Source organism: Cynocephalus volans, chromosome 2 (genome assembly GCF_027409185.1).
Source record: "Cynocephalus volans isolate mCynVol1 chromosome 2, mCynVol1.pri, whole genome shotgun sequence".
NCBI classification, from domain to species: Eukaryota; Metazoa; Chordata; class Mammalia; order Dermoptera; family Cynocephalidae; genus Cynocephalus; species Cynocephalus volans.
Genome location: NC_084461.1, coordinates 61,862,876 through 61,875,940, shown reverse-complemented (window position 1 = coordinate 61,875,940; position 13,065 = coordinate 61,862,876). Strand labels below are relative to the sequence as shown.

Sequence of the window (13,065 nt, the reverse complement as noted above, 5' to 3'; positions counted from 1 at the left end):
GAGGTCACAGAGGGAGCGACGGGTCTTAGACTCATCACACAGAAACCACCCATGAACTATTGAACAGATATCAACAGTGATATACAGACATTCCCAAAGATGGATCAAGTGGTCCTTCAGGAAAATGGGAACAGTTAAAGTACCTTTTTTCTTCTGGTGGCTCCGGTAAGCTGTAAGCTCTTTGCTCTACAAGACACAGAACAATAAAATGAAAACTAAGGCAGACAAACCAACAGTCATATGTTAGTCTGAAATGCACACACTCGACTGTATTTTAGCATTATACACACCACCAGTTAGAAAATAATGAGAAAACAAGCGACTTCTGTAAGTAGGGTATTGCCCTGGATAGCTTTATCACTTTCCCTAGTTTGCAGAGGGTGGGGAGGAGGCCAAAACATGGCAACATTTACTAACTTTTTATGAAATAAGTTAGCATCAGCAAGGGGCAGCAAACAGTTCAGAAGTTCAGAAAATTAGTTATATCTTTCTGGATACTTCTCACCAGAGCTTCATCTTTTATTCATAACACTAATTCCCCAACATACAGACTCAATAAATATCTTAGCAGCTTTTTAGCAAAGCTCAAAGGAAAAGTCTTGAAGGCGAGCATCAGGAAGAGTCCATTCTAATATGGCAACAGTGCCTTTATAAAATCCGAGCAGCAGCCAATTCAGAGATGTGATGTGTGGCTCATGCACAGGTGAGAACCACCTTTCCCGTTGGACTCATGGTGGGTAAAAGCGCAGGCTCATGCAAGCAGCTTAGCGCCATCCTGTTTCTGGAACCATAGTACTTACTACAGAGATGGAGCAGAGACACTGACTTAGACAGTGAGAGAGACTGAAGGAAGGAGTGGCCACTGTGGGGCACACCATCTACAGAGCAGGGACAGATCCTTTACTGTTACAATCCAGAATACTGAAGATGTAAAACTAGGTTGCCAAGGCAATGGGCCAGATACATGAGGAGGAAAACAAATATCCTCAGAAATGTGTAAATATCAATGCTGTACCTAATATTACCTTGTACATAATAAAAAAATTGACTTTGAAGAATTTGAAGGCTTTATTTTATAGCCATTATAAATATTTTCCTCAAATTAAGTCATAGGCAGAAATCATTATCCTTATTGTAAACGGGCTGAGGTGCCAACAGCATAAGGCACATTTCCAAGAAAATCAAGCTATAAAGTAACAGAACAGACTCAGGCAACTGGATAAAATCTAATAGGATTCCATCCGTCAGTTCACAAAAACTTCCCAAAGTATGTTTACTTCACTCCTCAAATTCTTAAGTGTAGAACACTTTTCTCCCTCTTGGTGAGGCTGTAACTATCATTTCAATACTGGCAATGTTCCTTTCTATCTAAATATACAATGTACCAAAGGGAATTATAAGACTGGTCTTTGTTTTACGCATATAAATACTACATAATAAAGTTGCCACTGTTGTACTCCTAGCTCAAAAAAAGGCGGGGGAGGGGGGGCATAAGAAATGACAGTAATCCTTTGGAAGTGACAAGGAAGAGAGAACATCACAAAGAATAAAAAGGACTGGAAGAGCATCCTATCTCTATCTGCATTATAGCTCATACGTGGGAGCTACTCACTGGGACAAAGGGAAACTTGGACTATGTTCACATATAGAAAATTCGTAAGACTATTGAAAACTCATCAAGGATTTATAGCAACACAAATATCAACTTACTTTTGATTAATCTAAGCAAACTAAACAATGAAACATTAAAATATTCTTTGAACTAGGCAAACTTTCACACTTATGCTCTGATTACTGGAATGGAGTTAAAATTATGCCTTTGTCATTAGGAGTTAATTTATTCTTCATAGCCCTATTGTTTTAGCTGACCTAACTAGCATTGATCCAAAAACATCTGCAACCATACAAGTCTATCCATTGGAATTTTTGGATATTTTATGTGCAGGCTGAACATAAATTGCCTGGTTCTAATTCTTACCTTCTGGATAGTATCAAACTTCATTCAAATAGCCCTGTCTTAAATATACTGCCAAAAGACAATGTTGTATTTACAAATAAATTTTTTTTTTAAATAAAATTTTAAAAAAGGAATTGATGTCAGTTTTTTATTCTTTCTAACTCAAATGCAAAGGTTTGTATGTAAGGCGAAGATACCCTTCCTTGTTCATTAAAGAATTAATAAAGCAGTGCTCTTTTTCCTCAGAAACAATCAATTTCCTCTCAGTCATCTGGTCAATAATTTCAAACTTCAGAACTCTGACATTATAAACCAGGGATCTCACAGATATAAAGGCAAGGCCATCATTTTGCACAATGCACTGAAGACTTAAACAATTACTGTGTAAAGTTAATTTGCCAGCTAGGACTATCAGTGAAAAGGTGTCAAGCTGCTATTAAAAGGAATCCCAACTAAATTAAGGTCGGGGAGACTGGAGATCCCAGATAGAGCCATGAAATAAAAAACAAAGATCAAGATTCAATCCATCTTCTTTTTCCTGTCCTCCCAAGGCAGTTGTATCCTTTCTTACTTTCTCTTAGAACTTTTCTCCATCTCCTTATTCTAAAACAAAAACTGACATTATTATCAATTTTGCTTTCTTTTCTTCTAATAATACATCCCAGAAAAGGGGGGTGCAGAAGGGAATAGCAGCACTTATTTTGTATTTTATGTATCTTATCTATCATAGTCATTCAACAAATATTTATTGAACCTCAACAATACATGAGTCATTGTTTTAGGATAACAATTTCAAGCACAAAGATGGTATTTTCGGTATTGTTCCACATAGCATAAAAATGCCAAATAATAACAATAATTGTAATAAAGCAAAAAATAAGAAAAAAAAGAAGAGAAAGGAAGGAATAAAATAAATCCTATTTTAAATGTCACGTATTGGGAAACAGAGTATTTAAGTACATCTCTTGCTTTCTGAGTCTTTTAAGACTCTTAAGGATAACAGACAAGAAAGACCTTATCTAACACATTAACAAAAATTGTATTATAATGCTATGTATTGCACAGTAATTCAAATGTAATTATTACATGTTATTTACAGAAAATATGAAATAAATACATTTCAAAATGAAGTTGAAAATGGGGCCAGTGGGTAAGACTGGCTGGGAGGGGAGCTCTAATTGGCTGGCGATTGTTCTATTTACAGATCTGACTTCACTTTTGAAAATTTATCAAGCTGTACACATGACTTGCACCTCTTTTTATAGTAAACTATATATAAATTAAAAGTTTACTGCATAAAAGTTATATTTCAGATTGTTTACATTGCCACAAAAAATATGTATTTATTCACGTTACAAATACATTGTTATTTCAACTAAGTCTCCTGCTAAATAAAGAAAGAAAATCCATTTTGCAATGCTTTGGTTCTCAGGAGTTGGTTTATTTCAGTTTATGCATAAAGGCAAAAGTAATTTTTATAATATACTTAAATAAAATCCTCTAAGCCCTCAGAATGATATACCTGGAATCAATTCTAGTTTACACTATCCTTGAGGAAAACATTTTATTCGAAGAATAAGGCAGAGAGATGTGTACATATTTGTAATTTCATCAAAATGAAATCTACAACTTGACTGACATTCAATGAGAAAAGAATTTTTTTGAACTTAGAAAAATCATTTATGAAAATGGAATTGAAAATTCTTGCCTGCTGTTCTTGTATAGTTCATGTGCTTACACTAACTCAAAATCTGTTCTGGAATAGAATGCTTTCAAAGCTAAATGGTAAATAATGCTTACCTTCATTTGAACTGCACACTGTAAAGTCACGCACCAACCGAGTTTTTCCTAAAGAAATTTTGGGCGATGAGCAGGAATAAGAACGTGAGCGTATTCCAGAAAGCAATGATTCCTAAAAGAGATCATAATAAAGTTCTTTTAACTCTATGTGAGACTTCAAAGTATAGGTTCACCATGAATCTTACTAAGTCAGCATCTTTGAAAGATTCAACCTGAACATTTCTGACAAGATCTTATTAATTATTCATTTTTGTTTGCCTATCACAACTCTTAAAATGCTGTTAGTCTTTTTAAGTAAAGTTGAGCTTCTGGAAATAGTTTCTATACAAGAGGTCTTCAAAAAGTTCGTGGAAAGATTTGTATTATCTTTTGATTCAACTTTTCCCTGAACTTTTTGTAGTACCCTCATATGTACTTCAGGATGTAATTATGACATTCCAAACAACTTGGTTAAAATAAAAATTAGGCCAAATGAGTTTTTCTCTGCACATTCAACATTGAGTTTGACTTATTACTTTTACCTGAGTTGTCAGTTATTTTATTTTATACTGTAGCATTCAAACAAAATTCTATATTGACTGAGATCACTCTACTTAAGTATTATTAGAAAGTAAAGGAATAGGGCCGGCCCTGTGGCTCACTCGGGAGAGGGTGGCGCTGGGAGCGCCGAGGCCGCGGGTTCGGATCCTATATAGGGATGGCCGGTGCGCTCACTGGCTGATCGTGGTGCGGGCGATGCCAAGCCAAGGGTTACGATCCCCTTACCAGTCAAAAAAAAAAAAAAAAAAAAAGAAAGTAAGGGAATAGCCACTTATAAGAGTTTTTAAACTTCCAAACAGCTGGGAGCGTACTTCAAAAAGTTCATGGAAAGATTTGTACTATTTTTTTATTGCTTATGAATATTCATGAGATACAGAGCTGATTGTCACCCCTATATCATCTTTTAACTCTATTTTTCCACAAACTTTTGGAAATACCCTTGTATTTAAATTTATAATGTTAGCTGCAGTCTGTAGGGAAAAATACAGAAGGTCAATATACAAATCCTTCTAGCCTGTGCTCAGTTTTCAACAGACTTTCTATCTAGCACTTTCTGGGATGATGTCTGAATATCAAGTTATATACTTTTAATATTATTCCTTTCAAATGACCTACCATTTTTGTTTGTGTTTTCTCAATTACACATTATTTCTATTCTATATTGGCAACATACATGAAAACACAGGATATCAAAATAGTTAAAACATGGTTTTCTTATGTGATCCAGAAACTTTAAATGAATGTGCAATTGAATTCCATTAAAGCCATTTATGGTACTCAACTCCTAACCTATACAGGATTTAGAATTGATCCTGCTCTTGCATTTTTAAGATATCACTTAAGGTAAGAGCTAAAAGAAAGTAATGCAAAATTCTTTACTAAAATTAGGCCATCAGAAACAGTCCAGCACAGGGCCAGCCCATGGCTCACTTGGGAGAGCATGGTGCTGATAACACCAAGGCCACGGGTTCGGATACCTATATAGGGATGGCTGGTCAACTCACTTCGGAAAGCGTGGTGCTGACAACACCAAGTTAAGGGTTAAGATCCCCTTACCGGTCATCTTTAAAAAAAAAAAAAAAAAGCCCACTCCCTCCACGGTTCTCTGGCGGGTTGGTGGCGTGGGGCGTCCCCGGCCAGTGTTGGGAGGGCAAGGAAGTACGGGCAGGCCGACTGTCACTCCACCGCACCCTGGACTACGGCCCCCGGTAAACTTCCTGTTACTGGAAGGCAGATACCATCTCTGCGGCCACCAGTTCGGAAAAAAAGCCTAACCAATTTCTGGTTGGGAATAGTGTGGTAGGAGAGTTCCCAGGTCCGCTTGAACCTGCCAGAGAGCTGGATGCAGGCGGGCGCTAGACTCGGTTTATACCAGGGGAATACAAAGGTGAACAAGTCCCGAGAAAGATCTACACAGTGCTACAAAGGCACCCAAAGCGACCGGTCATCTGTGCCTAGCAGAAACCTGGTAGACTTCCTGGGCGAGGCGGTGCCGAGCAGGGTCTTGAAGGCCCAGCTGATAGACGAGGGTTGCAGAAGACACACCCCAGCCCAGCACAGTGCGCACAGAGTGGGGAGATGTGCGGCCAGGGAGGCAGAGACTTGACAGAAACCACACACCCTGTGGGGTCGCCACTGCACGATCCAACAGTCTGGGCCAGAGCACACACGGAACAGGGAGAAGTCCTGCACAGGAAGTGAAAGCTCAACAGCGATCACACACCCTGTGGTACGTGATCCACCAGCCCAGTAGAGTCCAAGCTGACCAGGAAGGTGGCTCCCCGGAGAAGCCCAAGACCCGAGGCAACCACACACACAAGGCACTAGAGGCCAACTGAGCAGTCACGGAGGTAGCCATACCAAATTGGCAACCACAGCAACATCCTAGTTAGTCATTAGTCTCAAACCGGTGGACTGTGAAACCCCCTGCCACAATGAATAAACATCAAAAAAAAGATACCAGAAATACAAAAAATCAAGAAAGTACACCACCAAAAGTTAATAAATCTCAAACTCTAGATCCTATAGAACAAGAAGCCCTTAAAATGACTGACAAGGAATTTCGAGTGATAATTCTAAGGAAACTGAATGAGATACAAGAAAACACAGCTAGACATCATGATGAAATGAGGAAAAGTATACAGGATCTGAAAGAGGAAATGTACAAAGAAATCAATGTCCTGAAAAAAAATGTAACAGAACTTGCTGAACTGAAGAAGTTATTCAGCGAAATAAAAAACACAACGGAGAGTTTAACCAGCAGGCTTGTCGAAGTTGAAGAGAGAACCTCTGAACTTCAAGATGGGCTGTTTGAAATAACACAAACAGACAAAAAGAAAGAAAAAAGAATCAAGAACATGGAAGAAAATCTGAGAGAGATATCAGACAACCTCAAGCGCTCAAATATCCGAGTCATGGGATTCCAGAAGGGGAGGAAAATGGAGATTCCATTGAAAACATATTCAACAAAATAGTGGCAGAAAACTTCCCAGGTATAGGAAAAGTCACAGATCTTCAGATCCAGGAAGCTCAACGATCTCCAAACGTATTCAACCCAAAAAGGCCTTCTCCAAGACATGTCATAGTCAAATTGGCAAAACTCAGAGACAAAGAGAGAATCTTAAAAGCTGCAAGAGAGAAGCGTCAAACCACCTATAAGGGAGCCCCAATCAGGCTAACATCAGACTTCTCATCACAAACCCTAAAAGCTAGAAAGGAATGGGATGATATTTTCAAAATACTAAAAGACAAAGATTGCCAGCCAAGAATACTTTACCCTGCAAGGCTATCCTTCCGAAATGAAGGGCAAATAGTATATTTCTCAGACAAACAAAAACTGCGGGAGTTCACTACCACATGACCACCCTTACAAGAAATCCTCAAGGGAGTACTAGGTTTGGTTCCTGAAAAATAACTACCACTGCCATAAAAACCCAAGAAAAATCAATACCCACTAGTATAATAAAAATGGCATTCATGAAGAGAAAACAAGCAAACAAAAATGCTATCTACAACCTAAGGAACTAACAAACACAGAAACCAAACAGTAAATCAGAAAGCAAGGAACAAAAGACACCTAAGACAACCAAACAACCAACAAAATGCTAGGAATAAATCAACACCTTTCAATAACAACTCTTAATGTAAAAGGCTTAAATTCCCCAATTAAAAGACACAGACTGGCTGACTGGATCAAAAAGGAGGACCCAACTATATGCTGCCTACAAGAGACCCACCTCACCCATAAAGATTCACACAGACTAAGAGTCAAAGGATGGAAAAAGATTTACCATGCAAACAGAAAAGAAAAATGAGCTGGAGTAGCTATTCTTATATCTGACAAAATAGACTTTAAACTAAAAACCCTAAAAAGAGACAATGAGGGACACTACTTAATGATAAAAGGACTGATCCATCAAGAAGACATAACAATCATAAATATGTACGCACCCAATGTTGGAGCAGCCAGATTTATAAAACAAACTCTATTAGATCTAAAGAAGGAAATAGACACTAATACCATAATAGCAGGGGACCTGAACACCCCACTGTCAATATTAGACAGATCATCTAGGCAAAGAATCAGTAGAGAAACACAAGATCTAAACAAGACTCTAGACCAATTGGAATTGGCAGATATCTACAGAACATTCCACCCAACAACCTCAGAATATTCATTCTTCTCATCAGCACATGGATCATTCTCCAGGATAGATCACATATTAGGTCACAAATCAAGTCTCAATAAATTCAAAAAAATTGGAATTATCCCATGTATCTTCTCAGACCACAATGGATTAAAACTAGAAATCAATAACAAACGAAACTCTGGAAACTATACAAACACATGGAAATTAAACAGCATTCTACTTAATGACATATGGGTCCAAGAAGAAATCAAGCAGGAAATCAAAAAATTTATTGAAACTAATGAAAACAATGGTACATCATACCAAAACCTGTGGGATCCTGCAAAAGCAGTATTGAGGGGAAAATTTATTGCATTAAACACTCACTTCAGAAGAATAGAAAGATGGCAACCTAACACTTCACCTTAAAGAACTAGAAAAACAAGAACAATCCAAACCTAAAGTTAGCAGACGGAAAGAAATCATTAAGATCAGAGCAGAACTGAATGAAATTGAAAACCAAAAAACAATTCAAAAGATCAACGAATCAAAAAGTTGGTTTTTTGAAAAGATAAATAAAATTGACAAACCATTAGCATGACTAACAAAAAAAAGAAGACAGAAGACTCAAATAACAAAAATTAGAAATGAAAAAGGCGATATTACAACTGATTCGTCTGAAATACAAGGAATCATTCGAGACTACTATAAACAACTATACGCCAACAAATTTGAAAATCTGGAGGAAATGGATAAATTTCTGGACACACACAAGCTCCCAAAACTGAACTGTGAAGACGTAGAAAATTTGAACAGACCAATAACAATAAAGGAGATTGAAGCTGTTATCAGAAGGCTCCCAACAAAGAAAAGCCCAGGACCAGATGGATTCACAGCAGAATTTTACCAAACATTCAAACAGGAATTGACACCAATTCTTTACAAACTATTCCAAAAGACTGAAACGGACGCAAATCTCCCAAACTCATTCTATGAAGCAAACATCATCCTGATACCAAAACCAGGTAAAGATATAACCAAAAAAGAAAACTACAGGCCAATATCCTTGATGAATATAGATGCAAAAATCCTCACTAAAATACTAACAAACAGAATACAGCAACATATACGAACAATTATTCATCACGATCAAGTGGGATTCATCCCAGGGATGCAAGGTTGGTTCAACATACGCAAATCAATAAATGTGATACACCATATTAATAAACTCAAACACAAGGACCATATGATCATCTCTATAGATGCTAAAATAGCATTTGATAAAGTTCAGCACTCATTCTTGACAAAGACCCTCTATAAGTTAGGTATAGAGGGAAAGTATCTCAACATAATTAAAGCCATATATGACAAACCCACTGCCAATATCATCCTGAATTGGGAAAAGCTGAAAGCTTTTCCTTTAAGAACAGGAACTAGACAAGGATGCCCATTCTCACCACTCCTATTCAACATAGTGTTGGAAGTACTAGCCAGAGCAATCAGAGAAGAGAAGGAAATAAAGGGCATCCAGATTGGAAAAGATGAAGTCAAACTGTCCCTGTTTGCAGATGACATGATCCTATATATCGAACAGCCTAAAACCTCTACAAAAAAACTCTTGGAATTGATAAATGATTTCAGCACAGTAGCAGGATACAAAATCAACACACAAAAATCAGTAGCATTTCTTTTCTCCAATAGTGAACATGCAGAACGAGAAATCAAGATAGCCTGCCCATTTACAATAGCCACCCAAAAAATAAAATACTTAGGAATTGAGTTAACCAAGGAGGTGAAAAATCTCTATCATGAGAACTACAAACCACTGCTGAGAGAAATTAGAGAGGATACAAGAAGATGGAAAGATATTCCATGCTCTTGGATTGGAAGAATCAACATAGTGAAAATGTCCATACTACCCAAAGTGATATACAAATTCAATGCAATCCCCATCAAAATTCCAAAGACATTTTTCTCAGAAATGGAAAAAACTATCCAGTCATTTATATGGAACAATAAAAGACCACGCATAGCCAAAGCAATGCTGAGCAAAAAAAATAAAGCTGGAGGCATAACACTACCTGACTTTAAGCTATACTACAAAGCTATAATAACCAAAACAGTATGGTACTGGCATAAAAACAGACACACTGACCAATGGAATAGAATAGAGAATCCAGAAATCAACCCACACACTTACTGCCATCTGATCTTTGACAAAGGCACCAAGCCTATTCACTGGGGAAGGGACTGCCTCTTCAGCAAACGCTGCTGGGATAACTGGATATCCATATGCAGGAGAATGAAACTAGATCCATACCTCTCACCGTATACTAAAATCAACTCAAAATGGATTAAGGATTTAAATATACATCCTGAAACAATAAAACTTCTTAAAGAAAACATAGGAGAAACACTTCAGGAAATAGGACTGGGCACAGACTTCATGAACACGACCCCAAAAGCACGGGCAACCAAAGGAAAAATAAACAAATGGGATTATATCAAACTAAAAAGCTTCTGCACAGCAAAAGAAACAATTAAAAGAGTTAAAAGACAACCAACAGAGTGGGAGAAAATATTTGCAAAATATACATCTGACAAAGGATTAATATCCAGAATATACAAGGAACTCAAACAACTTTACAAGAAGAAAACAAGCAACCCAATTAAAAAATGGGCAAAAGAGCTAAGCAGGCATTTCTCTAAGGAAGATATACAAATGGCCAACAGACATATGAAAAAATGCTCAACATCACTCAGCATCCGGGAAATGCAAATCAAAACCACACTGAGATACCACCTAACCCCAGTTAGGATGGCTAAAATCCAAAAGACTCTGAACGATAAATGCTGGCGAGGTTGCGGAGAAAAAGGAACTCTCATACATTGTTGGTGGGACTGCAAAATGGTGCAGCCTCTATGGAAAATGGTATGGAGGTTCCTCAAACAACTTCAGACAGATCTACCATATGACCCAGCTATCCCACTGTTGGGAATATACCCAGAGGAATGGAAATCATCAAGTCGAAGGTATACCTGTTCCCCAATGTTCATCGCAGCACTCTTTACAATAGCCAAGAGTTGGAACCAGCCCAAATGTCCATCATCAGATGAGTGGATACGGAAAACGTGGTACATCTACACAATGGAATACTACTCAGCTATAAAAACGAATGAAATACTGCCATTTGCAACAACATGGATGGACCTTGAGAGAATTATATTAAGTGAAACAAGTCAGGCACAGAAAGAGAAATACCACATGTTCTCACTTATTGGTGGGAGCTAAAAATTAATATATAAATTCACACACACACGCACACACACACACACACACACACACACACACAAAACCGGAGAGGGGGGAAGAAGATATAACAACCACAATTATTTGAAGTTGATACGACAAGCAAACAGAAAGGACATTGTTGGGGGGGACGGGGGGAGGGAGAAGGGAGGGAGGTTTTGGTGATGGGGAGCAATAATCAGCCACAATGTATATCGAGAAAATAAAATTTAACAAACAAACAAACAAACAAAAAAACTCATAAAGCAGTACGCTAAAAAGGATTAATTTTACTGTAGGTAAATTATACATTGATTTTTAAAAATAAAAATGTGCTTCACAAACTATATGGGATAACACAAAAATAAAGTTTAAAAAAAAAGAAAAAAAAAAAGAAACTGTCCATCACAAGCACTGGTCTGTTCTGTTCCCTTAAGTGAAAACACATGGTTACGCTTAGTTTAAAGAGCCTGGAGGAGAGCTGAAAACAGGAGCCTGACCTTGCTTCAAAGGGCCTTGGGCTGTGGCTCCCAACTATCTTATCAGGGTGTGCCCACTGGGCCGGCTGTCAAGAAGGCCATCCCAAGCTGTCCTATAACCCTAACTGTGAGCTGGCCACATAGGGCCCTAGCCAAATTCCATCCTCTCCATTTAAGTCATGTATGGTAATCATTTTTCATGACAATGGAACTTTGAAAATTGTTCAAAGCCCTTAGGAAAAAGTTATACTGGGTAATTACAGAAGCAAGGCAAGATATATTTCATAGGACTGATTCTTTTTAAAAGTGAATAATATGAAAGTGTTTCACAAAGACTGAATTATTTTTCATTCCAAGTAATAATGAGTTTTTCACAATTCCATTCAAAATGTTAAAGAAGTATCTACATTAACAACCATGTCCATTTTCTTACTATCCAGAAACATCACAGTGCCTTCAGGTTCAAAAGATTATGACAGCTCTACATGTTTTAAAGCTGAGGAAAAATGACCCAGGTCCTTTTCTGTGGTCAGAAGACCTACATTTGAGTTCTGACTCTATCAACAAGCTAGGACAACCCGCACAAAACGCTAACCTTTCCAGAACTTTATCTGATCAAAAAATAAAATAAAATAAAAGCACAATTTATGTCCTAGGTGAGTTATGAGAAAATTATATATTTTTACATACATAAAACATGTTTTGTAGAACATGCTACAAAAATAAGGCATTATCATAACAATCCTATGCTCACAGTAAGAGAAGTTTTGACACAGCACCTTGTTTTACAGTAGTAAACTCAGTTTAAAGAGAAAACAAGACAATAACAGAAGTATGTTTTCTTCCTGTTTGACTTCTAACACAAAAAAGCTTTCTCTGCAAGACTGAAAGAATGCATTCAATTTTTTAAAAAACAACCACAAAAAAATAAAACTCCAATGTGAAACTGCCAACAAGAAAATAACTGGCTCCTATGGAAAAGCCAACAAAGTCTATGGTGTTCCAGATTAGTTCACGCAGCCAGGAATGCTCCACAAACATCACCTCTGCTTTACTAGCATCATTTACCTCATTGCCTGGCCAAGCAAAAATTTATGTGAGCAAAACAGGGTTGATCACTTAAATTCATTTAATACTATCAGTTTTTCTCCCTTTGCTTAAGGGATGATGGTAGAAATCACTGTATGAAATGGTAAAATTTTCCAAGTAAGTGAAAGATGGTAGGTACTGATGGTGAATTAATGGAAATATAAATCAGCCATTAAGAGTAAGGACTAGAAACATTAAAACAGAGTGGGACTAGAAAAATTTAAATAGACTCAACCAAGTATCACATGGGTCTCTCAAACAAAAAAAAGTTCCTATGTGTGA

General features: G+C 37.3%; 1 protein-coding gene across 6 annotated transcripts in view; it reads right to left on the bottom strand.

Moving 5' to 3' along the window:
* The window catches only part of ARHGEF28 (Rho guanine nucleotide exchange factor 28), a 298,642-nt gene that overhangs the window by 88,450 nt on the left and 197,127 nt on the right, over positions 1–13,065 (bottom strand). For all 6 annotated transcript variants that reach the window (XM_063085738.1, XM_063085732.1, XM_063085736.1 and 3 more), the window contains 3 exons: positions 3,758–3,869; positions 801–878; positions 144–186 (listed from right to left, as the gene is read on the bottom strand). In XM_063085738.1, coding sequence (XP_062941808.1) covers positions 144–186; positions 801–878; positions 3,758–3,869 — 233 coding nt within the window. The remainder of the gene's footprint in view (positions 1–143; positions 187–800; positions 879–3,757; positions 3,870–13,065) is intronic.